Genomic DNA, 25,943 nt, shown 5'->3' with positions numbered 1-25,943 from the left:
TTTTTGCCCGCCGCCAAAGACAACAGCACTCCTGGGTTCTATTAAAGATGATTTGGTGCTTCGGAATCCTGGTGTTTAAAAGATCCCCTGTGAGTGTTGCTGTTAATCCATCGGACAGACGACACACAGTCCCAGAGAGATGCTCAGAGCACTGCAGGTACATCTGGCTCTTACAACCTAATAAACTGGTAGTGGCAGAGCACTGCATTGACACTGGATACTCTGTGGTGTGATATGATATGTCAAAATTTTTGCCTTGACTTCATCTTTCTGGCACTCAGTAGTGAAAGATACAACTGAAATTAGGTTGGCGATGAATTTAATTAATAGAGATAGGGGCTTCAGCTTGGACAAATCATGGAACCCAGCACTTTGTCATAAACTCGCAAAGACATCGTGGTGTTGCAGACAACAGTGATACATCAATATCACTGCATGGATGGACCATGCAGCCATAGATCTAATTTCACGCATATGTTGTACCTCTCTGCTGACGATCAACTTCTCTCGCGGCTTGTGTATCAATGGCCGCATGTGTAGTAGCACGGTCCGCTTGTTTAAAAGGACAGAGTGAGTGCTGGAGCATCTGTCACCTTGGCTCACTCTGAAGATGGCTGGACGATATGCAGCTGAAATATTAGAAGAAGTGAAATTTATGTGGCTGCACGCTCGAAATTTTATGGAACATGTCATACTTGCTTTAATACCCGGTTAACTGCTTCCTTTGTGTTGTGTACACTTGACCTAGTCGGCAGAGCCCAGCAACACGAGCTCACAGCACATCTAAAGAAAACTACCGCAGCATTGATAAGACTCTGTAGGCCGTTCAGCAGATATGGACATTGATGATCTATAGTGGGAAACAGTACACAATCTGCAATGGCTGTGCTTCCACTATAAGAACAAGACTGGTATTTTTCATCACTTAACCAAGCATACAAAGGAATCAAGACTGGCTTCTGTATGTATTAAACCTATTTGCATGGTTATGTCATAAGCTATGACGTACTGGTGACTTCACCCTGTGCTTTAATGGCTGCTTGCTGAGCATCCTGGAAATGTTAAATGACACCTAGCCAATATGTTAGCTGCCCAATGGATTTTCTTGTTGATCTGACTGCTGATTTCCTAAGCAGTTTAATTAACCACCTGGGTGGTAGTGACTTGCCACTTATTTTGCTTTACATAAACTATTTGTGGTGCTAAATAAGCACCTGAAGGAACTCAAATACCAGTGGCTGGACTGTGGACTCATCCTTGCCACCAACATTCTGTTACTCGCTCTTTACTTGTTTTAGTGAAGCTTTTGGAAGCAGTGGGGGCAGCTGTTAGTTAACGGATTAACTGGTAAGTAAATCAGAGCTCCCAGCTAGTGTTTTTCCTGTGGTCATCTACAGTGCTATCATAGGAGGTGATGAGAAAATGAATCAGATGTTTGTTTGAAGAGACAACAGACATATATTGACACTGTGTTGTAATATATTTTGTCATGTAGAGAAGAAGGTACATTAAAGTTTATCAGTGTTCATGAATCTTGCAGAGTTCTTTATCTGAGAATATTATTGCATTTGTGATTGGAAAGTGAACTTTTTCTAACTTGAAGGAAGACAGCTTCTGAGCCAAGATTGTATTTGCAATGCTTTTATTTACGATGACTGGTTTTGGTAAAACTGTTACCATTGTCTGATCTGTGAATAGTGTACGTATGTGGAAAATATTAAATTATGGAAAATAACATACAATGTCAGAAATATAATACATGGGTGAATTATTGTCAAACATTCCTTGGTAAAGGATAGTGCAAGCACCCGATAGAGCTATAAATGTAATCCATATATTAATTAGCTGGATAACTGATGTAAGATGCATTGGCATGTCAAAGCTACAACCAGTATTGAAAATGCGCCAAATGCATCCATCCCATATTAAAAGTCAGAGTACATCACTGATACAAGAGTGCCACTGAACTGACATGTGCCGAAAGTTACTAGAAAACATGTTCACATTTATTGCTGCTAGAGATCACTTCTGTATTCATATCATTGTCAACTGCAGATATAAACATGTAATTTTAATAAAATGTGGTAACTGGTACGCAATTATAAAATTATTGTAGTAGGTAAAAGCTAAAATATTTAACAATATTAGCGAATAGGTGTTACTAGACACCACACTCGAGACTGTAGCTATTAGAATCCAGGTATCTGCTTTGGGAATGGTTTGCTGCTTATAAGGCTGGTATTACACTATCAAGTTTCTTTGTCAGATATCCTTCCCCATCTTTCCCATGTCCAATGGGACCAATGACCTCGTTGCTTGGTCCGCTCCACCCCTCATTCCCCTCCTCTGGGCATGTCTGCACACTCCATCACCAGTGATTCATAAGGCGTGTTGTGGAGGATTCGTATAACTTTGTGAAGCATCTTGTAGTTGCTTATTGTGATGTAGCGAGTTAGTGTGTAGAATCACATGATTGCTCTTCAGTTTGCATGACTGCAATCCGTTGACCTACCTTCCCTGACTCTTCTACCCTCTAGACATGATACACACATTTAAGATACTTCATTTAACAGTAAACATTGTTATACCATTAATACACTATTTTTAATAATCTGCAATTTTTCCATCACCTGCAATGCGGGAACTATTAGTCCTAGAGGAAAAAAAAACCCACTACCAATGTACAAAATTTTGTAAGTAGGCGATTTTTTATCCCTTTTAGACCTTTATTTGGGCTTCATTGTCTAGGCTGTTAGAAAGGTGTCAGGTCCACATGACATATTTTTCAGAACCAATGCTAGTTGGCATGGTGGTGGTCGTCCTGTTCGAATTATCTCATTATCTTTGAGCTCAGAATATGTTCTAAGATTCTGCAGCAGACAGAGGTCAAAAATATTGTAAAAGAATTTTATATGTCGTTTCCGCAATCCTCCTTATGGGTGGATGTGATCTCTTCCAACTAATAGGCACCGTTATTTATTAGAGAAATTATAGTTAAAAGTGGGACTAATGCAGCCTTAAATTTTTTATAGACAGGGATTCTATCAAGTCCTAGAACGTTATTTATTTTCAGCTGTTTCTAGACATTGCTGATACAAATAACTATTTCACTCATCTTTGCTGTAGTGTGAGAATTAAACTGAGGCAGTGCTCCTAGTCCCTTTGTAAAGATGCATTTTCAGATGAAGTTAGCTGCTTTTGCTTTGGTACCCTAAATTTTCAGTTCCTGTCATCCTTGTGTATATGGACACCAAATCTCGTACTACTGACAGCCTTAATGTGTGACCAGAATTTACTTGGGTTTTGTCAGAAGGCTTCTGTAAGATTCTGCTACAATTGTCATTGAAGGCTTCATGCATTGACCTGTTGACAGGCAAGTCTGTTTTGAGTGCCTCACTATCTGTAGCCTTATGCTTTCTTTTGCACCTGTTGTGCACTAGTTTGTTTCTTTAGAAGTTTCTCTACAGTGACTGTATACCATGGAGAAACCTTCCCATTATAAACTGTTCTACTAGGTACGTATCTATCCAGTGTATGGTCAACTATTGTTTTTAAGTGGAGCCATTGTTTCTCTACATGCTTCTGTCTTGGACTGAAAGTTTGAAATTCTTCTTTGAGATATGAGATTACTGCCTTTTATGGAGTTTACTGAGCATACACAACTCTCTACAGGTTTAGTTACTATTTTGTACTTTGGTAATCATTGTTGCTACAACTGCCTCAATGTCATTGCGAACATCCTGCAAGAGGTCAGGTCTGTGTGTTGCCATTAGATCTAATATATTTCCATAGTTTGTGGGGTTCTGAACCATCACTTCTAGGTAGTTTTCAGAGAAGGCATTTAGTAATGCCTCACACGGTGTCTTGTCATGCTCTCCACTAAAATTACTCTGATTGTTGAATTATTAAAGTCTCCTCTGCCGAATACATTATGATCTGGGAAGTTACACACTAGGAAACCGAGGTTACCTCTGAACTTTTCAGTTGCATCAGGATGTGAGTCTGGTGGTCAATAGAATCCATTGCCCACCCGTGATACTGAATCTTGTCCAGAAAATCTTGCACGCAGCTTCAATTTATGTCTCAGTGGATTTGAGTTAATTGTGGTCCACATATTTAATACATGTAAAATACATGTCCAAGTAAACAGAGCTGAACAGATGGAAAAGCAGCAGAATTTTGAGAATAGCATTTTTGAAAATATTTACTGTCTTAGTTGTTCATTATCATGTTAAGTATAAATAAAATAAACAAAATAGTGCCATTATTAAAATTCCAAGTGTACTAACTTTAATAATAGTGTTTAAAGTGCAACATACAAAAGGAGCTTGTAATTGCTGTGTAGCAACTCTATTGCATTCATTGACTTATTGAATATTTCAGGTTTTCCTTCATGTGGGCATATATGGAACATGAAAATTGTTGGGTATCCATATGTGCTTCATTGCTTGATGATGGTTTCTTAACTTAATATCAGTTTTCTGTAACACTTAATGATGCCTATGTCAGTACTGTAAACAGCACTGTCAGTACAAAGAATAGAAGAACGAAGGAGTAGGAGGAGGAGAAGGTTGGAAGAAAAAATCGTGCCGTATGTAGAATTTTCTGTCTTCATGGGCAACAAAGTTGTGCAGCAAAAGTACAGAAATGTTACCAGGCATTTTGAATTACTTTATTACAATGTCATTTTATTGGCTGTGATGTCTGCATATTCCTTCTACAAACATGACAAAGCAGTTATGCAGATTCTTAGTTTGACTCATTGTGCAGTGTCCGTATATTCCAGATGTCATCCCTTCAGGGTTCCAATGATTAATGTACTCTGAAGAATCAGCAATTTTTTTACATGCACATTGTATGTCAAATATATACTGGATGATAAGCCAAGAATGTCTGAATACAGTACATGCACTATAATATAAATACGAAACAGAACAAATATCATATCAAGAACTTGTATCTTTGCACACTTCCGTCCATGTCAAATTCCAAATTTGGCAACTGATAAAGAATCACTGTGGAAGTGTTCATAAATCTAATGTAGATTTGCTATTTTTAAATTATAAATTTGTTCCGTGAGGGCCTCGTGTGTGTGTGTGTGTGTGTGTGTGTGTGTGTGTGTGTGTGTGTTTGTTTGTTTGTTTGTACTACATCTATTTTTCTTTGTTTCAGATATTAAGATAATTCACCTCAAAGGCAGATATATATATTCTGAAGCAAAATGGTGGTAAGTACTAAAGAGCGTGATTTTCATTTGTAAACATAATATAGATAGCTAGTTGTCTGTGTAACAGTGATATGTTTGTTAGAAGTTTGTGCTGTTGTGGTCTGCACCTTCCTGCACTACTCCAATCATCATCAAATTTTGCACTATGCACTTAAGTGTATAATGAACTCAAAATCTCTTCTCCCTCCTAGGACCCCTCTCCCCCAGTGTCTCTCAGGCCAGAAGACTCTCACCAGCACTTGGCTATGAGGCGCACCATCTGTGTGCCCCCAAGGTCATCTGCTATCTTTCGGGTCCTGATCTTGCAGAAGCCTGTACTCCCCCTGTGCTCTGCTCTCCTCTACCTCAAAGTGAAGAAGTAGTAACATAGATCCCAAGACAAAGTTCCCCCAGTGGTGCCATCTCCCCCCTCACAACCTGGGTCTGACATCTTATTTATGGATGTCACCCCTGCCTCGTCGGTGACAACAACTGACCAAGTGACCTGACCTCCTCCTCGGCTTCTCCATGTCTGCCTTGGACTTGCGCCACACGATCATCCAGTGGGACTGTAACAGATACTATTGTCACCTACCAGAAATGCAACATCTTGTCTCCTCTTATTCTGTGTTCTGTCTCGTTCTTCAAGAAATGCATTTCCGTGATGACCACTCTCCAACTTTACGCGGTTATCAAGCATTCTGTCGGAACCATGCTGTACCTGGGATAGCATTTGATGGAGTCTGCTCTTTGGTCCGCTCCAATGTCATTAGTGACTGGATCCCCCTACGTACCACCTTGGAAGTAATAGAAGTTAGAGTGCAAACGACTCTAGCAATCACCATTTGCAATGTCTACCTCCATCCAGGTAGGCCACTTGATTATTTGCACTATCTACCGTAATCCAGCAACTCCCGCCCCGTTTCTCCTCCATGGGGACTTCAATGCCCACCAACAACTGTGGGGGAGTGTCACTTCAATGGGTAGGGATATGCTAACCGACCATCTTACCATGGACCTTGATTTGTCTCCCCTCAATGATGGTTCCCCTACCCACTTCAGTACCGCTCATGGCACATTCTTTGCTGTCAACCTGACAACCGCCTCCCCTGCCCTCATGGCTTCTTTACATTGGTCATCCCATGATGACCTTTGTGACAATGACCATTTTCTAGTGATACTATCGTTCCCCTGCTGCCAAGCACACAGGCCCCCACGTTGGGCATTCCACAGGGCCAATTGGCCTTCATACATGTCTGCTGTCCACTTTGACACCTCCCTCTGGAAATTCATTGATGCAGTTGTGCAAGGCATCTCTGCTGCTCTTCTTCATGCTGCTTGTACTGCTGTCCCTCTATCCACAGGGCTCCCTCGTCATCGGCTGGTACCAAGGATGTCACAGTCACTGTCCCGGACTGCCAGTGGGTGCTGCAGCGATTTGACACCCTTCCCAGACCGGCCTCCTCACTTTTAAGTGTCTCCATACTAAGGGGTATTACCTCATTAAGTGGAGTAAAAACGAATGCTGGGAATGCTATGTTTTCTCCTTGGGGATGTATCCCTCTTCATCGCAGATTTGGTCAAAGCTCTATAGCGTTTTGGGCCACCAGCAACAGTCAACGGTCCAGAGTCTGAACCTCTAAGGTGCTCTGTGCACTGATCCATTGGTCCTTGCGGAACACCTTGCGACACACTTTGTGATGGCATCATTGTCTGCTTCCTACCCTCCTACCTTTCTTCAGCAGAAATGCAGAGTTTGAACAGACCCCCCTCCATTTCTCCTGCACCATGTCGAACCCTATAATGCACCTTTCGCTGAATGGGAATTGGTGCAAGCTCTTAGCTCTTCACAAGACACAGCCACAGGGCCGGATTCCATTCACAATCAGATAATCCAACACTTGGACGTTCCCCAGAGGCAACAGCTCCTCAGGGTCTTTAACCAAATCTGGCTCACAGGTGCTTTTCGATCACAATGGTGAGACAGTATAGTTATCCACATCCTTAAGCCCGGGAAAAACCCAACATCTTGAGACAGCTACCACCTCATTAGCCTTACGAATGTACTTTGTAAACTGCTCGAAAGGGTGGTCAACTTCAGATTATTTTGAGTACTGGAATCTCGGGGCGTTTTGTCTCCGTATCAGTGTGGCTTCTGGGCAGTTCGATCTCCAACTGACCATTTACTCCAATTGGAATTAGCCATCCGACAGGCTTTTACTCGCTGCTGGCACCTTGTCGTAGTTTTCTTTGACCTACATAAGGCGTATGGAACGTGGCTTGGTGCCATCACATTTTAGTTACCCTCCATGACTGGGGCTTCCGTGATCCCCTTCAGATTTTTGTCCGCAAGTTTTTATCTTACCGGCTATTCTGGGTTCGAGTTGGCTCTTCACTCAGTGCCCCTCAGATTCAGGAGAATGGTATACCACAGGGTTCTGTGCAGTGTGTCACACTCTTCCTCATTGCCATCGATGGGCTTGTGACCTTCGTTGGGCCTCTGTTTACCCCAGCATTGTCCGTAGACAATTTTTGCATCTGGTGCAGCTCCTTGGTAGCGTCTGCTGAGCATGAGCTCAAAGGTGCCATCCGATGGGCCTCTGCGTGGGCCGCTGCCCATGGCTTCCAGTTTTCTCCCTCCAAAACGTGGGTTATGCATTCATGTTGTTGACCCACAGTACACCCCGATCCAGAACTTTATTTAGGCAACCACCTCCTCGATGTTGTAGCACAGTCCCATTTCTTGGGCCTTATTTTTGTTGATAAGCTGATACGGCTGCCCCACATTTGCCACCTAAAGGCTACATGCATGTGGAAGCTTAATGCTCTCCGCCTCCTGGCCCACACATCTTGGGGTGCAGACCATTCCACTCTTTTCCATCTGGTCTTGTCCAGACTGGATTATTGTAGTCAGGTTTATGGCTCAGCAGCTCCTTCCACTTTCAAATGCCTTGACCCTGTCCAGCATTGTGAGGTGCGTCTGGCTATTGGTGCCTTTCGCACTAGTCCTGTTGATAGTCTCCTCACAGAAGCAGGGATCCCACTCTTCACATCCAGTGGAGCCAACTCCTTGTGTCTTACGCAATCGCCATATGCCAGTTCCCTGACCATCCTGTGTACCCTGTGCTCTTCGCCAATGAGAGATTTCTCCCTCCTCCTAGACGATGGATTAGGTCTGACCTATTCCAGGGTCCTAAGGTCTCTGTTGCTCCTATGGTTTACCGGCGTCTTGTATGTGCCATCCTTGCAGAATTCCAGGGCGCCACCATCTTTTACGCTTTTACATTGATGGTTCTAAGACTAATGATAAGGTGGGATACACTTTCATGTCTCCTACTGGCTTCGAGCACCATTTGTTGCCAGGATCATGTAGTGTGTTCATAGCTGAGCTTCTAGCCATTTCCAGGGCTCTCCTTTCTGTTTCTCAGGCCTCCCTCCACAGTGTTTTAATTTGTTCTGACTCCACTAGCAGCCTGCATGCTATCAATCGATGCTATTCTTGTCACCCTTTGGTCTCTGCTATCCATGATCACCTCTCTGCCCTTGAATGAATGTGCTGCCTGTTCAGTCATCTTTCTCTGGGTCCCAAATCATGTGGGCATCCCAGGAAATGAATTGGCTGACCGTTTGGCCAGAGAAGCAGATACTTACCCCTTTTCCTTTAATGATTCCAGCTACGGATATGCGGATCTACATCAAATCTCTCTTTGCCCAACAGTGGAATGCCATCTGGAGCGCTAGTGCTCATAGTAATAAACTCCGCACAATCAAGGAGTCTACTGCAGTTTGGCGCTCTTCTTTCCTCTCCTCTTAGAAGGAGTCCACTGTTTTAAGCCATTTACGCATTCGTCATACCCGGCTCACCCATTGTTTCCTCCTACGGAACGACCCACCCCCACAATGTGGTTGTGGCACTAGACTGACGATATCTCACATATTGGTGGCATGTCCCCTTCTTTCGGCCCTTCGTGTCGAGTTTAGTCTTCCTGCTTCCTTTAATTTAATATTAGCAGATGATCCACGGATGGTTGACCTGGTCCTCAGTTTCCTATGTGAAAGTGGTTTTTATTTCCAGATAAAAGGTTCTCCTTTACTTTTGGAGCAGGGGCAGGTTGGTTGTGGTTGGGACTTCTTTTGCAGTCTTTACAGTCTGTGCCCCATGACTGCCCTCCCCCCCCCCTTTTTTTTCCAGTTTTTAGATTTGGTCTCAGCTTTCATGCTTTTACTGTGTTTGTTTAATGTTCATTATTTTATAATATGACTCCCCTGACTGAATCCGTCCAATTTTTGCAGTCTCTTTCTTCTGTAACTCACTTTGGATTCACAGGACTGATGACCTTACCGTTCGGTCCCATACCCCTCTCAATTAATCAATGAATCAATCAAAATCTCTTCATATCATTAAAATAAACATCATATTTACTTCTGAATCACAAAATATCGGAACTGGGACACAGGACTCAAAACGCTGGACTTGGTACTATATGTCATGTTGTGTAACTTGTAATATACCACTCCAGTGCTGCATATTGAATGACTTGTCATTAGACCATACATGTGACTTTATGAAGTGAGAGGCATTAATGGACTCATTCACGTACTGAGATATAACATATTGTCTTGATGCTGGCTTCGTTGTGTTTTTCAGAGACATGATAATGTGTGTAGGCTGGGCCAGAATGTAGAAGGTTAACTGATGTAAGGATTGTGAATGTGTGGTGAATCTTAAGTTAGGAAATGAAGTAAAACAACTGAAACTTTTAAAGATTTATGTTATAACTCTTTGTGCATTGTGACACAATTTAGCTAATAACTCAAAGAATATGCCTGCTTTTTGCAGCCTCACAAAATGACTTGACCACCATTTACCACAACATTCCGCCAATCACAACCTCCTGCCAAGTCTGTACGTGATCAAGAAGTACATAGATACTGTACAAAGCAAGGAGTTTACATCTTTGTCAGAGACAGCGCTAGTACATATTTAACAAAATGTAATGGAATTGAATCTACAAAATTGTTGGTTAAAAACTACAGCTTTGTTTTAAAGGCATGGAATATAAATATTTAATTTTAGTTGACATAGTTTTTGTATGAGCTTTTCATTTTGTAAGTGGAGATATTGATACTATCTGGTTTTGTAAGATTCACAATGTATCTTAGGCTCAATTAAATTACTTAATGTACCCAGAATTCCACACAAGTATTTGTGTGTGTGTGTGGGGGGGGGGGGGGGGGGGGAGTACAGTGATGTAAGAAGCTAATACTAAAAAATTTTGTTTTTCGTTGGTGCAAAATAAATTCGAAATTTTGTCAAAACTAAGTGTTGCAAATGTTTACAGAGTGAATGGTTTTATCTTATAGCCTTGACTGACAGTCAGTTCTTTAGACTTCTCATTTACCAGTAGTCATGGTCCGTACTCGGGTACCCATTCTCTTTATCAGTCCATCATTGTATCTATCTGCTCAAGTACAAATTAGCAGTCTTTCACTTCATTGTATCATCATCAGCTTGTCCTACAACATTTTTGTGGTATCTATAACACAGAACCAGGTTCTCCTCACACAGTACAAAACAGGTACATATTAAACAAACGGCTGAGCTGGAAGTATAAGTTAGTAGACAAATGGGTCAAAAAAAGTCAGGTAAAATTTCTCAGCAACAAAATAAATAAGATCATCAGCAATTATTTGAGAAACTGTTTTCTTACGTGAAGTCATGTGATTGAGAACATGTTCAAATAACAACCAAACAACCATAACAGTACATACATAAAATAAGAGAGCCAACCACTCACCTAGAGCAGATCACTGTCAAGTGCAAACATTCACAAACACAAGCAACCAAACACACATTCCCATGGCCACAGCAAGACTGATCAGTCTGTTCATTCTCTAGAAAAATAACTGGTACTTGAAAGCTAGTGTGAATGCAGTTTTGTATTACATGTTTCTGTGCTACACACATCAATCTGGTATAAGTGAGTGGTTGCATTTCTTTTATTTTACACATTGCTCCAGCCAGGAATTTCCATTATTGTTATAAGTGTACATACATTTATATACAAGAAAATATCATCATGGAATATAAATTGTTGTTTATACCACTGGATAAATGGAGAGTCATAACAGTATACTAAAATATGTAAGTAACACGACATCTAATCATTTGTGTATTTCGCAGCATGTGTATGTCTTTTTCATATGAAGTAAACTGAGACAAGATTTTCATACGTACTTTTTCAGCAATATCTACCTCCTCACCCCCCCCCCCCCCCCAATACATTTTCCATAGAGTTTTGATGTTACAGTAGACCATCATTATTTTGAAATCAGATAAACTGAGAACTTGATTGACCCATACTAACTGTTTGGTCCTTGCTGAATTACATCGAAAAATCCATCATTTAAACTGAATTTCAGATAATTTGTACTACAAACTAAAATTACCATAACTGATATGCTGTGCTATAATTTCGCAACAATGGGCGGATCGCTTGATTGCTGCTCATCTGTCACTTCCACAGCAGAAGATGCAAGGGCAGGGGAAGAGAGGGGTTGGTCAGCAGACGGCATGCAGTACGTGACATGCAACAATCCAGAGCAATCTGTGTATCTGCTTGTGAAGAGTGAATGTGGATTTTTCCCCATCATTTACAGTACAGCACTGAAACAGAAACGAGCTTGTAGTGCTCTGACATTAAAACAAGAGGAACAAATTCTACATATGGTTGACCATGAAGAGAAGACTAAAACACAGGTTGCAGAACAGTTCCAGAGCCTGAAGTGTGCTCTCTTATCAATAATAAATTCAAGACAGAAAATAGCGGGAAATCTGGCAAGCTGTTCATTTAGTAACACCAGCAAGCACATGAGGCCAACCAAACCTGAAGGGGAGGATTCACTGTTTGAATGGTTCCAACACATGCCCTCACTTCAAATTCTATTTTCCAGCCCCATACTTCAAGAAAAGGCTCATGAAATCAACCAGAAAAAGGAAATTTCTGGGTTTGTATGTTTTGAGGACTGGTTGTGGCATTTCCAGAGGCAGCATAAAATCAGTACTGTCAGTGTCCGTGGGGAGGCACATAGAGTAAACTTGGAAGATGCCAATGAGTTGTGGTGTGAATTTCAAGCTCTGTCATATGTATTACCCAAGGAATGTGGTTGATATGAATGAAGCTGTAGTTTTCTATAACTTGGTGCCTGAAAAAAGTCATCAAGGAAAACACAGTGAAGAGAGGCTGATGGTGGTCTTGCGTTGCAAATTCAGATGATTCTAATTAGCTCAAACAAATAGTGATTGGAAAATACAGAAATCCACATGTTGAAAACATCAGGCTATTCAATCTGCCATGTCACTGTGAGAATAACAAAGCTTGGATATGCAATCTCTCCTTCGTAGCTGGCTCCTGAAGATTCAATAACAAATGGCTGCAAGAAAGAGAGATATTTTGATAACTTTGGAACACTCTTTGGCACGTCAAGTCAGTGACCAGGAACTTCCAAATATAGAAGTTGTCTTCTTACCAGTTAACACCACGAGGTGTCTTGAGTCATTGGTTAAGGGAATAATCACCTGAATGATGAGTAATTACGGATGTCAATGTGCTAAAGCTGCCAGCAGTGCCATCAAACTACCCAAACTATCTCCAACATATCAGCTATATGGGATGAAGTTACAACAGACATGACTACTAACCAGAATGAGACTTTCACTCTGCAGCGGAGTGTGTGCTGATATGAAACTTCCTGGCAGATTAGAACTGTGTGCTGAACCGAGACGCAAACTCGGGACCTTTGCCTTTCGCAGGCAAGTGAACCGAGCTACCCAAGCACGACTCATGGCCCGTCCTCACAGCTTTACTTCTGCCAGTAACTCGCCTCCTACCTTCCAAACTAATCTGCCAGGAAGTTTCATACCAGCGCACACTCCACTGCAGAGTGAAAATCTCATTCTGGAAAAATGTCTCCGCAATATCCTTTCTTTCAGGAGTGCTACTTCTTCAAGGTTCGCAGGAGAGCTTCTGTAAAGTTTGGAAGGTAGGAGGTGAGGTACTGCCAGAAGTAAAGCTATGAGGATGGGGCGTGAGTCGTGCGTGGGTAGCTCAGCTGGTAGAGCCTGCGAAAGGCAAAGGTCCTGAGTTTGAGTTTCGGTCCGGCACACAGTTTTAATCTGCGAGGAAGTTTCATGACTACTAACTGTTTTAAGAAGTCCTGCGCAGCAAGTGATAATGCCGCCAAAACTGAAGAGGAAGCTGACGATCGAACATCTGAACATACTAATAATGCAGAAACAATTTCATATTCTGATGCTGCTCTTCTGAATGAATGCTTACACTCCGTGGGTGTCCACTTGTACTGACAACACTGAAGAATGGACACAGGAAGACAACATCTGTGTTGCTGAAGATCCCAACATCGGCTCTGTTGCTTATGTGCAGAATTTAATGATAATGCTTTACTGTCATCTTCTGAGGAGGAACGTGAAGGTATGGCGCTGCAACCCGGCATTGAAGTTGCAATTGCTGTTCTCAAAAGATTGGCTGCCCTTTCTTATGTATCCATGGCAATTTAGACTGCTCTTGGTGTGGTATCTTGAGAGAATACCATATTATTTCAACCAACTGTTCAACAAACAATTAATGATTTTGTTTTCAAATTAATGTATAGAAGTAATGGTCAAGACTTTGTTGTAAACTAAAACATGTTCTGATTAAAACTTAGTGCGGTAAACAACAGTACATTAAAGTGTTTCTTAAGATTCACACTAATTCAGTGGGCACAATATTGCTCCACAATATGTATGTAATTGTATTGTTTTGAGGGAGACACAAATTCGACCCCCCCCCCACACACACACACACACACAATAATTAAAACAAATGCCAGAACTACTGTTGCACATACACAGTATAGTTATTTTTATTTTTTCGTAGAGGTCTTGCAGATAGTGCACCCTTATTTGTTGCTACCCATAACAAGAGAAAATGAACTCAACAGCTATATATTTTTACAGAAAACCTCATTAATTCAAACTTCGTTAAACTGAATTGAATATTTTTCAGTCCCTTGAAATTTGGTTAAATGGAGGTCTGCTGAGATATAGCTTTAACATACACATTGTAATACATGTAACTAAATCCTAAGTATGTCTAAATGAAATGTCCCCCCTGTGGGTCCAGGGGTTAGAATAGGCCTAAGGTATTCCTGTGTGTCGTAAGAGGAGACTAAAAGGAGTTCCACACGTTTCGGACTTCATGTGATGGTCCCCTGTAGGGTTTGACCTCCATTCTTCAAAATTTTCCCGAAGAGTGAGCCAGTTGGGGAAGGGAGCCTTACAAGGTGCATCGTGTCCGTCGTGCATTGAGATCCTTAGCCCACTTTCTCGTCCTCGCATTTCAGTCCTGCTCATTCTCATCTCTTGGGCGAGGACACCTTCCTGGGTGCCTTATCCACCAAGCACTATGCAGTGTCGCTATATGCATCGACAATGACCATGGACTTATTTGCACCTGATACCCAGCATGGTAGCCAGTCCATTGTGGTGGGGCTGCCATGTACCCTGTTGCTTGTAGCCCCCTGACCACACAGGCATCACTCTGCTGATGCTTGCGCCGTTAACTCCCCACATATGGCAAGGGGTAGATGCCCATCCCCCTGGGGCATAGGGACTCCCGGCAATGGCCATCCTTCCAGGTGGCCTTCGCTGCGGCTGGGTGGCCCCCGTGGGGAGGGCCCCTGGTTGGAGTGGGTGGCATCAGGGCGGATGACACGCGATGAAGTGCAGTCCATCAACTCGTGCTGGTGGTGAAACACCAGCAGTCTCTAAGCGATCACGAGCTCAATTCAACGCACAGAAGTATGACCCCAAATCGTTCCCCTTCCTGGCCACACCATGGGAGGAACATCAGGCTAAGGATGGCAGCGGATCTTATTCGCCCCGGTACCTTGTATGCTCGAGAGCTGATGCGGAATCTTTCATGACAGTGGAGCATCAATTTTTTGTTGAGCATTTAGAGGACAAGTTAGCTGAGGTGGAGAGCTTGTCCAAAATGAGATTTGGGTCAGGCTTGATCCAAACAGCATCCTCTGCTCAGTCATGGATGTTACTCGCTTGTGACAAGCTGAGGGTGTTTCTGTAACCATCATGCCCCAAGAGCTTAAATATGCTCCAGGGTATCATATTTCACAGGGACCTTCTTTTGCAGTCTGATGATGAGCTGTGTGCCAATTTTGAGTGGCGAGGTGTACATTTTGTGCAGCGAGTCCAGAGGGGTGCGAGGGATTATCAGGTTGCCATCGGTGCCTTCATCTTGGCCTTCGAGGGTGATTCATTGGCCTAGAAAGTCAACGTGATGGTCTACCACTGTGATGTAAAGCCCTATATCCCTCCCCGATGTGGTGCTCTAAGTGCTGGAAGTTCGGCCATACGTCTTCTCACTGTACTTCCAGCGTCATGTCGAGATTGTGGACGCTCATCACATCCCAATACACCATGTACCCTGCCTCCCATCTGGGTCAACTGTGGAGAGCACCATTCACCTTGCTCGCCAGACTGCAGGATTCTCCAGACAGAAAGGAAAATCATGGAGTACAAGACCCTGGACAGACCGACCTACACTGAGGCTAAGAGAAAATTTGAACACCTCCATTCTGTGCGTATGACATAGTCTTACGCCGCTGCTACAACACTTCTGGCACCATCAGCTCTGCCAACCCAGGTCACCTCTCAGAGCCGGAACAATACACCTGCCCACTTGATGGTGGGGGGCATTTCCCATTCCCTCCCCCCCCCCCCCCCCCAAACCATCCAACCATCGGGGACATCCGTCCCCACTTCTGAGCAGGAGAAGCGCAAGTCTTCTTCGGCTTCTCTCGCTAGGAAGGGGTCACTCACTCCCTTCCCAGGTTTCTTCTAGTGGGAAAGACGACACCCGGCAGTGGCTGAAGAGCCCAAAAGCAGCTGGTCATAGCACTTCACGCTCATCCTCAGTCCTGGAGACTGAGCTAGTGAAGTCCTCCTAGCCAGGGAAACCCAAGGAGCAGCGAGAGAAATCCATCCAAAAAGAAAACTCTAAGACCAAGTAAATAGTGGTGGCACCCACACCACTGCTACTTAAAAGCTCTGCGGCTGAGGATGGGGTGGAGATTTTGGCATCTGCTGAGGACCTAGATTTCGTCAGACCCTCAGACACAATGGATATAGACTGCTCAGGCAATAAATCAGTGGCAGCAGGTGACTCTGATGTGTAAACTGCCTCATTGAATGTTCCATGCCTTCCCAGTCTCACGATGCCATCTTCCAGTGGAATTGTGGCAGTTTTTTCCACTGCCTGGCTGAGCTACGACAACTGTTAAGTTTTACACCTACTATCTGCATTGCCCTCCAGGAAACCTGGTTCCCAACAATGCAGACCCCTGCCCTCTGTGGCTATAAGGGATATTACAGGAACTGTAGCGACTATAATCGAGTGTCAGGTGGTCTCGGTCTGTAGTGAACCTGTGCCCCTTCAAACCCCTCTTGAAGGTGTGGCTGCCAGAATAAGGACGACGCAGGAAATAACTGTCTGCAATGTATACCTTCCTCCAGATGGTACAGTACCCATGAATGTATTAGCTGCACTTATTGATCAACTCCCTAAACCTTTCCTACTTCTGGGAGATTTTAATGCCCATAACCCCTTGTGGGATGGTACCATGCTTACTGGCCGAGGCAGAGATGTTGAAACTTGACTGTTGCAATTCTGCCTCTTAAATACTGGGAGCCGCCACACATTTCAGTGTTGCTTATGGTAGTTACTCGGCCATTGATTTATCAATTTGCAGCCCAGGACTTCTCCCATCTATCCACTGGAGAGCACATGACGACCTGTGTGGTAGTGACCACTTCCCCATCTTCCTGTCACTGCCCCAGTGTCAGGCACACAGACGCCTGCCCCGATGGGCTTTGAACAAGTCGGACTGGGGAACTTCCACCTCTGCTGTCACTGATGAATCTCCCCCACACCGTAACATCGATGTGATGGTTGAGCAGGTGACTAGCACTATTGTTTCTGCGGCAGAAAACGCGATCTCTTGCTCTTTGTGTGCCTGAGGCGTAAGGCAGTCCCTTGGTGGTCGCCGGAAGTCGCAGAAGCAATTACAGTGTGTCGGCGAGCTCTACAGTGGCATAAGCGGCACCCTTCTCTGGAGCACCTCATAGCCTTTAAATGGCTCCGTGCCCATGTTCGCTACCTTATCAAACAAAGGAAAAAGGAGTGTTGGTAGAGATATGTCTCCACCATGGGGTGCCACACGTCACCTTCCCAAGTATGGGCAAAGATCAGACGTCTTTTCTGGTACCTGGCCCCAACTGTTGTCCCCAGTGTTATCATAAATGGCGAGTTATGTACTGACGCAAACGCGATTGCCGAGCACTTTGCTCGAGCCTCTGTGTCGTAGAATTACCCCCAGCCTTTCACACACTCAAACAGTGGCTGGAAGTGAATGTCTTCTCATTCACTACATGCTCCAGTGAATCCTATAACGCCCCATTTACAGAGTGGGAGCTCCTCAGTGCTCTTGCATATTGCCCCGACACAGCTCCTGGGCCTGATCGGATCCACAGCCAGATGATTAAACATCTCTCATCTGACTACAAGCAACATCTTATCATCTTCACCGGATGTGTTGCAATGGTATCTTTCCATCGCAATGGTGGGAGAACACCATCATTCCGTTACTCAAACCCAGTAAAAACTCGCTTGATGTGAAAAGCTATTGGCCCATCAGCCTCACCAACATTCCTTATAAGCTGCTGAAACGTATGGTATGTCGGTGGTTGGGTTGGGTCCTGGAGTCACGTGGCTTGCTGGCTCCATGTCAGGGCGGCTCCCGCCAGGGCCGCTCAGCACTGATAATCTTGTGTCCATTGAGTCTGCCATCCGAACAGACTTTTCCAGACAGCAACACTTGATTGCCACACTGTATGAGTAAGGTCTCCGGGGACCTCTCGTGATTTTTATCCAAAACTTCCTGTCGCTCCATACTTTCCATGTCTAAATTGGTGACTCCCATATTTCCATCCATATCCATGAGAATGGAGTCCTGCAGAGCTCTATATTGAGTGTGTCTCTATTTTTAGTGGCCATTAACGGTCTAGCAGCAGCTGTAGGGCTGTCCGTCCCACTTTCTCTGTATGCAGACGACTTCTGCATTTTGTACTGCTGCACCAGTACTGTTGTTGCTGAGCGGCATCTCCAGGTAGCCGTCCACAAGGCGCAGTCATGGGCTCTAACCCATGGCTTCCAGTTTTCAGCCGGAAAGTCGTGTGTCATGCAATTCTGTCGGCGTTGTACCATTCATCCGGAACCTGCACTTTACCTTGATGATGATCCGCTCACTGTAGTGGAGACATATCAATTCCTAGGACTGGTTTTCGATGCTCGAGTGACTTGACTCCCTCATTTTCATCAGCTTAAGCAGAAGTGCTGGCAGCAGCTCAGCGCTCTCCGTTGCCTGAGCAATACCATTTGGGGTGCAGATCGCTGTATGCTGCTGCAGCTCTACAGAGCCCTTGTCCAATCTCGAATTGACTATGGGAGTGTGCAGTGGCTGCAGTGTTTTCACTGCAGAGCTACCGGCCATATCTCGTGCTCTTTAGTACATCTGCTCATTCCCTGGCGAGTCATTTCTCCTGTGTCCTGACTCATTGAGCAGCCTACAAGCTATCGACCAGTGCTACCCTTGCCACCCTCTGGTAGCATCCATTCAGGAGTCCATCTATGCCCTGGAACAGTCCTGCTGTCCATGGTGTTTGTGTGGACCCCAGGACACATCGGAATCCCCGGCAACGAACTTGCAGACAGGCTGGCCTAACAGACAATGTGGAAACTGCTTCTGGAGATAGGCATCTCCGAAGCTGACCTGCGTTCAGTCTTACACTGCAGGGTTTTGCGGCTTTGGGAGACGGAATGTCATAACAGCACGCACAACAAACTGCTTGTCATTAAGGAGACTATGAATGTGTGGAAGTCTTCCATGCAGGCCTCTCGCAGAGAATCAGTTGTCCTCTGATGGCTCTGCATTGGCCATATGTGGCTAATGCATGGTTACCTGTTACATCGCAAGAGCCCTCCTCAGTGTTGCTTTGGCTCCCAAAAGACAGTCGTCCACCTCTTGCTGGACTGCCCACTTTTAGCCGCTCTGCAGCAGACTTTTAACTTTCCCAGCACCCTGCCTTCGGTGTTGGGCAACAATGCATCAGCTTTAGTTTTACGTTTTATGCATCAGTGTGGGTTTTATACTTCTATGTAGGTTTTAGCACGCGTCCTTTGTCCCTCTGTGTCCTCCACCCTAGTGCTTTTAGGGTGGACGTTTTAATGTGTTGCAGAGTGGCTGGCTTTCCCTTTTTATTCTCGTGGTTGGCCAGCCACTGTAATCTGCTTTCATGTTTTACTCTCTTTTTGTTTCTAGCATCTCTCTGTTGTTTTCTTGTCCTCTTTTGTTCCTTTTAGTGTTCGTTGCCTTCCCTTCATTGTTGTCACTTTTCCTTTCTTTCAGTTTTGTGTTATATGTTTCGTGCTTTTTATTCTCACACTTGTGGCATTGTTTTATTAGGAACAAGGGACCGATGACCTCGTAGTTTGGTCCCTTCTCCCACCTTTAAACAAACCAACCCACCATGAAAGTGGTTTTTACTCTTCTCTGATGTAGGGCGCATTTGCCTCATCAGCCATTTGAGAGATTGGAGGGATGCCCCGTTGCCTGCTCCAACCCAGGGGGCACATGGCTGCCTGTGCTCAGTGGTCTTACCTGGCTCCTGCCCATCCCACCTTTTTAATTCTTATTCTTTTGTGTCTGATGTTGGTTTACCTTCTCGTCACCATTGTTCTGTTTTCTGAGGTTTTATCTTGTCTATGTAGCTAGTTTTCTTGTAGTAATGGGGGTGTGCAGGCACTAGTCAGAAGCAGATGATGTCTCTCCTGTGACGTCTAATGTTTTCAGGGGCCTTGAGCTGCTTTCTGGCTGGGGAAACTCTCCCACCTTCACCCTTTCAATGATCTCTCTCTTCTACTTGCTTCTGTCTCTTGGTTTTCTTGATTTTCAGATACAGTCAGGTTAATCACAATTTGTCTTTTGTGTTCTTCCTCTCTGGGGTCTACTCCCAGCTTGACACAGATGACCTCATAGTTTGATATCTTTAACCCCATCAACCAGTCCATCCATCCATCCATCCATCCAGTTTTTTAGAATATTCAGTGCTTACTGAGCCATTCTTCTAAAGGTACTAAAATTTTGTCAGGTATTACTACAACTAAATCATCTGTGTATCTTTGGCAAAAGTAACCTCTAGTATTTACTCTGAGTTCACTCACCACTAGGTTCCACAGTAGTGGGGACAAAACCCCTCCTTACAGATGCCCTGTTGTTGCATTGATCAGTTTTTGCATTCATCATGGTGGCTTTTACCTTTCGTTTATTCGTCATGGTCTTCGTTCACCTGCATATATGGTGGTCTTAATGTCATGCTCTTTTGCCGCTCAAACCATGGATTCAGAGGTTGTATTGTTAAAAGCCCACTCAATATACAGGAAGATGAAGAGAGCAATTTTCAGACAGTGCAGAGCTTTTTCGAACTTCCCAACTAGTTACTACCCACCTTCCACACGGAGCATGCCCATATCTCACCACTGACTTCTACTATCAGCTGCATGCAGTTGACATCAACAAGTGTATGGGCCTGAAGATGACATTGTTACAACGTTGAAACTAGTTGCCAAAATAAAATCAACACCTTAAATACAGCTGGAGGAATTTCTTCATTTTTAATATAAATTTATACCAGCTGATGTCCCACTGTCCTCCATTTCAACTATGGATGTACGAAGATACCAACAAGTTGGTGAGGGGCTGTTTGACATGATTTGCTTGGGTGATATGGACGTTGGTTTTCATGTAGAGGAATCTGTTAACCTCCTTTCCCTAACGTGCACAGGAGGACAGTCCGATCAGTCTCATACCCTTAGCCTTGGTATGGTCATTTCTCCGTGGCTCCAGAATGGAACCTTCACTTTCCTCCAAGCAATAGGGGTGACTGTTGCTGCTGCTAGGCTGACTAAATAATCTGCATATGAATCTAATTAATCCCTCCCCTGCCTGTTGCAGTAGAGTCAAAAAGATCCATTCTGGGCCTGGTGACTTGAACAGATGAGAGCAACACATTCTCTGGCAGATGCCCAGTTCTCCCTTTGGTTACCAGTAAATCAGAACCTCCCAAGGACTGTATCTTGGTCTGTTATCTGGCAGTGTGCATTGTGAGAAGGTGGTCTTGAGGAGCATATCCAGTGTCTCACATGCTGTCCTTGTATCCCCATCATCCTGTCTGGATTAGTTGTTATTTGAGGGAGGATTTTATGAAGTCGTGCAAGTAGATGTACCTTCCATCTCGTCACAGAATGCCTCCCAGGATGATAAGTTTGCTTGCTTAAATGCAAGGTTGTATCTGGTAAGGGCCTCCCAATATTTTTCCCTTTGTCCTATCCTACTTGCAACATTGATGGTCAATTGTATAAATATTGCTGACTGGAGACCAAATATGACATTAGATCAGAAATTGAACTGTGTTTGGGACTCAGCTCCATTATATAACGCAAAAGTTGGATCCAGTGAAGCAGAGTCAGATTTGATCTTAAGTAGCACATAACATGCTTGGCAACACAGCTAAACGCGGCTATTGACATGATTATTGAGCTTCGATTGCAGATGTTTGTTGTACATTGTAAATATGCAGCATTTATTATCAAAGGCGTCATGCTGTAACTATGGGAGCAAGTAAACAGAAAGAGAAGCAGTCATCAAACTTCTCTCAATATGAGAGAGATTTGCTGCTGGAAATTGTGTTGGGTCAGTATAAAGATATAATTGAGTTGGGTGGGAGGGGAGGGGGGGGGGGGGGGAGAGACCAGGTAGTCACTGCGGCCAACAAGGTAAAGGTGTGGAGAGAAGTTGCTGTTGACCTTAATTCTCTCGTAAGGCCGATACCTTTTGGACAGCTCTGCAAGGTGTTGCTATGTCTGTTTTAAACAGAACACCAACCATTATTTCAAAGGTTCCTGTGGCATAAAATCTTAAGGTTAACAGCAGTATGCACATAGCAGTCAGTGGTTAGTTTTTGTTGGTTGGTTTTATCAGATAGCCGGCCGGAGTGGCCGAGCGGTTCTGGACGCTTCAGTCTGAAACCGCGCGACCGCTAAGGTCGCAGGTTCGAATCCTGCCTTGGGCATGGATGTGTGTGATGTCCTCAGGTTAGTTAGGTTTAAGTAGTTCTAAGTTCTAGGGGACTGATGACCTCAGAAGTTAAGTCCCATAGTGCTCAGAGCCATTTTTTGGTTTTATCAGATAGCCTCTGAGCTTTAGTTGCAACTGCTCTAGAGCACTTTTCTCCAAACAAAACCTCAGCTTAAATGCCTTGTTATTTAAGTCCAAGAGTGGGTTCACTCTTTCACGGAACATGCAGGCAGGTCGTTGGGGCTCGTCATCATCATTCTCTGTGGACACACCTAGATGCTCACGTATTTGTAAAGTAAAAGAAAGGAAACAATGTAATTCACATTGTGTAGTGTTACTGCACACAGAATTTTGCCCAACAGTGGTCCAGAATGCTTGGAAAATGGAGTATGATATGATTTCAGTCATATGGGATAGCATGGTAATGTTGTTATCATTATCTGTGCAACCAGTAATGTATAGAAAGTAGTAAAAAAATTTCAAGAATTGACATAGGTTGCTGATTTTCTGCACTGCATTCCGCAACCCAACCGCTGAGCCACCAAAATTAATGAAACATAGTTATGTGGGTAGTTTATTTCAAAATACTTATGTTTTATTTATCAGTGCACGTGGAATTGTAACAATTTAAAGACATATTCAGTAGTTAAAAATTTAATGCGAATTACATAGTTACTGCTACTCGTGCCAAAAGAGAATATATATAGGTGCTGTTGAATCATTGACAGCTGTCAAAATTCCCATAGTTAACAGTTCACCGCAAATATTTTTGAATTTTCTTCTCTTACTCTGCTGGTAAATGCCTCTAAAATGCCTTTGAACTAATCGCATAAATTATGAGTTGTCTCCCAAGAGGTGTTAAGAGATTATTTCAGTTGGTATCTGCTAAAAACAAAGGATATGAATCGTAGCACCACTACACTGTAAACTGGTAATTGGAGCTGAACCAGACTTCGAGCCACAAATTTTCACCAGTCAGCTATGATCCAACTTCACAGTGATATGATCTAGAATTAACATTTATTCAATGCAGATTTCCAGATTAAGCTTGATCTAAGGTCATTTTCTCTTTTAACCTAAGGTTAAATGCTTTATACAATTGGCCCTGAAAGGAGTTTTCTTATCTGCTTCCTTTACAATAACAGATTACTGTCCGACCAAGATACGTTCCTTTTTGTGCTGTATCCAAGATCTACCGGATTTCTTATGAAAGTTCTGTCTTCCCGATAAGCGCGAGTTCAGTTTTTCCTATATGAGTCTGTTTTCCTAGGATTCATCAACCTAAAACTTAATACACACATGATTAGATAAGGATGGCCCCAATGCCACTTGCCGTTGCCTGATGCAATTATCCTTTAAGGTGAATCCAAAAGGTACATCAATTACTTATTCCCTTCATGTATTCCTGAAGTGAATTTTCCACCTCGTAGTCAAGGTATCAGAGTTGCTCTTGAATAGATAGTCAAATAAGTACTTACCTTTGCTGTTCGTGAATGAAATTCCGTTCTTGACATAAATGCAAGTTCTGGAGCTTTTTCCCCCTAGCATAAATCAACTTACTTCCAGTTCCATTGAGACCTAATACTCCCCTTGATGTGTATATAGGGTTCCTGAATCAGGGCCAAGACCACCACCTTCCTAGAAGATGACTGGGCAGCAGTTGGCCCCTCAGGTTTGTCTGCACCAACTTGCCACCATGATCGCTTTTGATGTCTCTAAATATCCTGATGGTAACATGCGAGAACTCTGAATACAGTTGTAGGTGCTGTTCTCGCATTGCACTCTGAGATTCTTCAGAGATTCTTCACCGACTTCCACCACAAAGGTTTGGCTGTCAGATATAACCTAGATTAGCCTAAAGTTCTCTATCAAGACCTGGTTCTGTGCTTGTACTGTCTTGCACAGTCTTTGGGGGAGCATCCTTAAGAAGTTCTGGTACCAAAATTGATACCTTTCCAGTCCTGAAAACTGGGTGTTGTGTGATGTCCTTAGGTTAGTTAGGTTTAAGTAGTTCTAGGGGACTGATGACCATAGCTGTTAAATCCCATAGGGCTCAGAGCCAGTCCTGAAAAGTTCAGCTACCTCATTGAGACCAGCAGCTTCAGTCCTCCCACCGAGGTATCTTAGACACCAAATCCTTAAGCCAATCCACTGTTCGCCCCCCCTCACAGAGAAATATTAGATCTTCTTTTTCCATATAGACCCTCCTGAATTTGACTCCTGGTCTTGTCATCCTTCTCAGAGAGAGTCGTCTGAACTGTAGTTGCTCCTGCTGTGAGATGATGATGACCAGTGGATATCCCTATTTGATAACTACCATCCTGAAACATGTAAATGCAGTGCTGTGGTTCTCTTTCCTTATTTTTTGCTTCAGTTTTTCTGGATCAAATTATCCTGAGAAGTGGGAATATTAGCCGACTCCCTTGTTCCCTTGTTCACTATCTTGGAGGTAGAAAGGGGTGTGTGTAACCCCCTTCATTCTGAGACAGATTTTTGTTGAAGGGCTTAGGTTCAAGACTTTTTAATTCCCTCCACTTATCTTTAGGAAGCCATCCTTTGCCTTGCTGTTCTTTTTGTTTTGCTCTGTGGGACACACTACCTTAATGCAGCACTGACCTTGCAGGTGGAGAGGCTTGGATGTTTGTGTGACGCTGAGGGCTATTCCAGATCTAGCGCAGCTACTGACAGGGTTGCCATACTGGACGGGTCTCAGTGGATGAACCAGATGTAGTGTGTCCCACAATGCCCTATCTCTTCTACTTCAATTCCCATAGTTCTTCCCTAATTCGCCAGGTACCCCACCCAAGGTGCGATCCATGCAGCCTTGAACTCTGTGGGCCTCTGTGTTGTTAGCCTGATACATCCCCAATTCTTGCAGGATCAAAAAAGAGAAAACAGCAAACAAAACAAAAACTAAGGGACTTGATGAGCCCCCCCAACACTCAAGGATTGGTTTTTGAACTGACGAAAGCTGTTTCCGCAACTGGATCAGATGACAGATCAGTGCAAGAAGAGGAAATCGTCACTGAGATGTTGGACCAGCTCAGGATCAAATAGTTGTTTGGGGCTCAGAGGAAAAAACTTCTCAGATAAAAAAAGTTCCACTTAATACAGCATTAGCAGCTGTGGCTGTTCAAATATGGGCAATTATGGATTTCACACTCTGTAGTGCTTACATCCTTCCAGACAGGGAACTGATATATCAAGAGATATTTGGCCAAAGTCAATAGAATGGAGGGTACATGAAGACCTCTGTGAGAGTGATTATTTCCAGATTGTCATGACCCTTCCTCATTGCTATCCAACATAGTGTCCTTGATGATGAGTCCTCAAGAAAGCCAGTTGGCACACACGCAGTGATGGTCTACTATCCCACACTACTGTATGAAAGAATAGTGATGACTTATTGTAGGACACTACTTCAATACTAAAAACAGTGGGATTGAAGATTCCCCTTTCTTCGAAA

The 25,943-nt window shown here is 43.6% G+C and overlaps 1 protein-coding gene across 2 annotated transcripts in view; it reads left to right on the top strand.

Moving 5' to 3' along the window:
- LOC126249615 (UPF0587 protein v1g245604) overlaps positions 1-25,943 on the top strand; it is a 134,186-nt gene that overhangs the window by 19,137 nt on the left and 89,106 nt on the right. For both annotated transcript variants that reach the window (XM_049951284.1, XM_049951285.1), the window contains one exon: positions 5,173-5,227. In XM_049951284.1, coding sequence (XP_049807241.1) covers positions 5,222-5,227 — 6 coding nt within the window. In that variant the 5' untranslated portion in view covers positions 5,173-5,221. The remainder of the gene's footprint in view (positions 1-5,172; positions 5,228-25,943) is intronic.

The sequence above is a fragment of the Schistocerca nitens genome, chromosome 3 (genome assembly GCF_023898315.1).
Source record: "Schistocerca nitens isolate TAMUIC-IGC-003100 chromosome 3, iqSchNite1.1, whole genome shotgun sequence".
Classification (NCBI taxonomy): domain Eukaryota; kingdom Metazoa; phylum Arthropoda; class Insecta; order Orthoptera; family Acrididae; genus Schistocerca; species Schistocerca nitens.
This window is presented reverse-complemented; position numbering and strand designations above follow the sequence as displayed.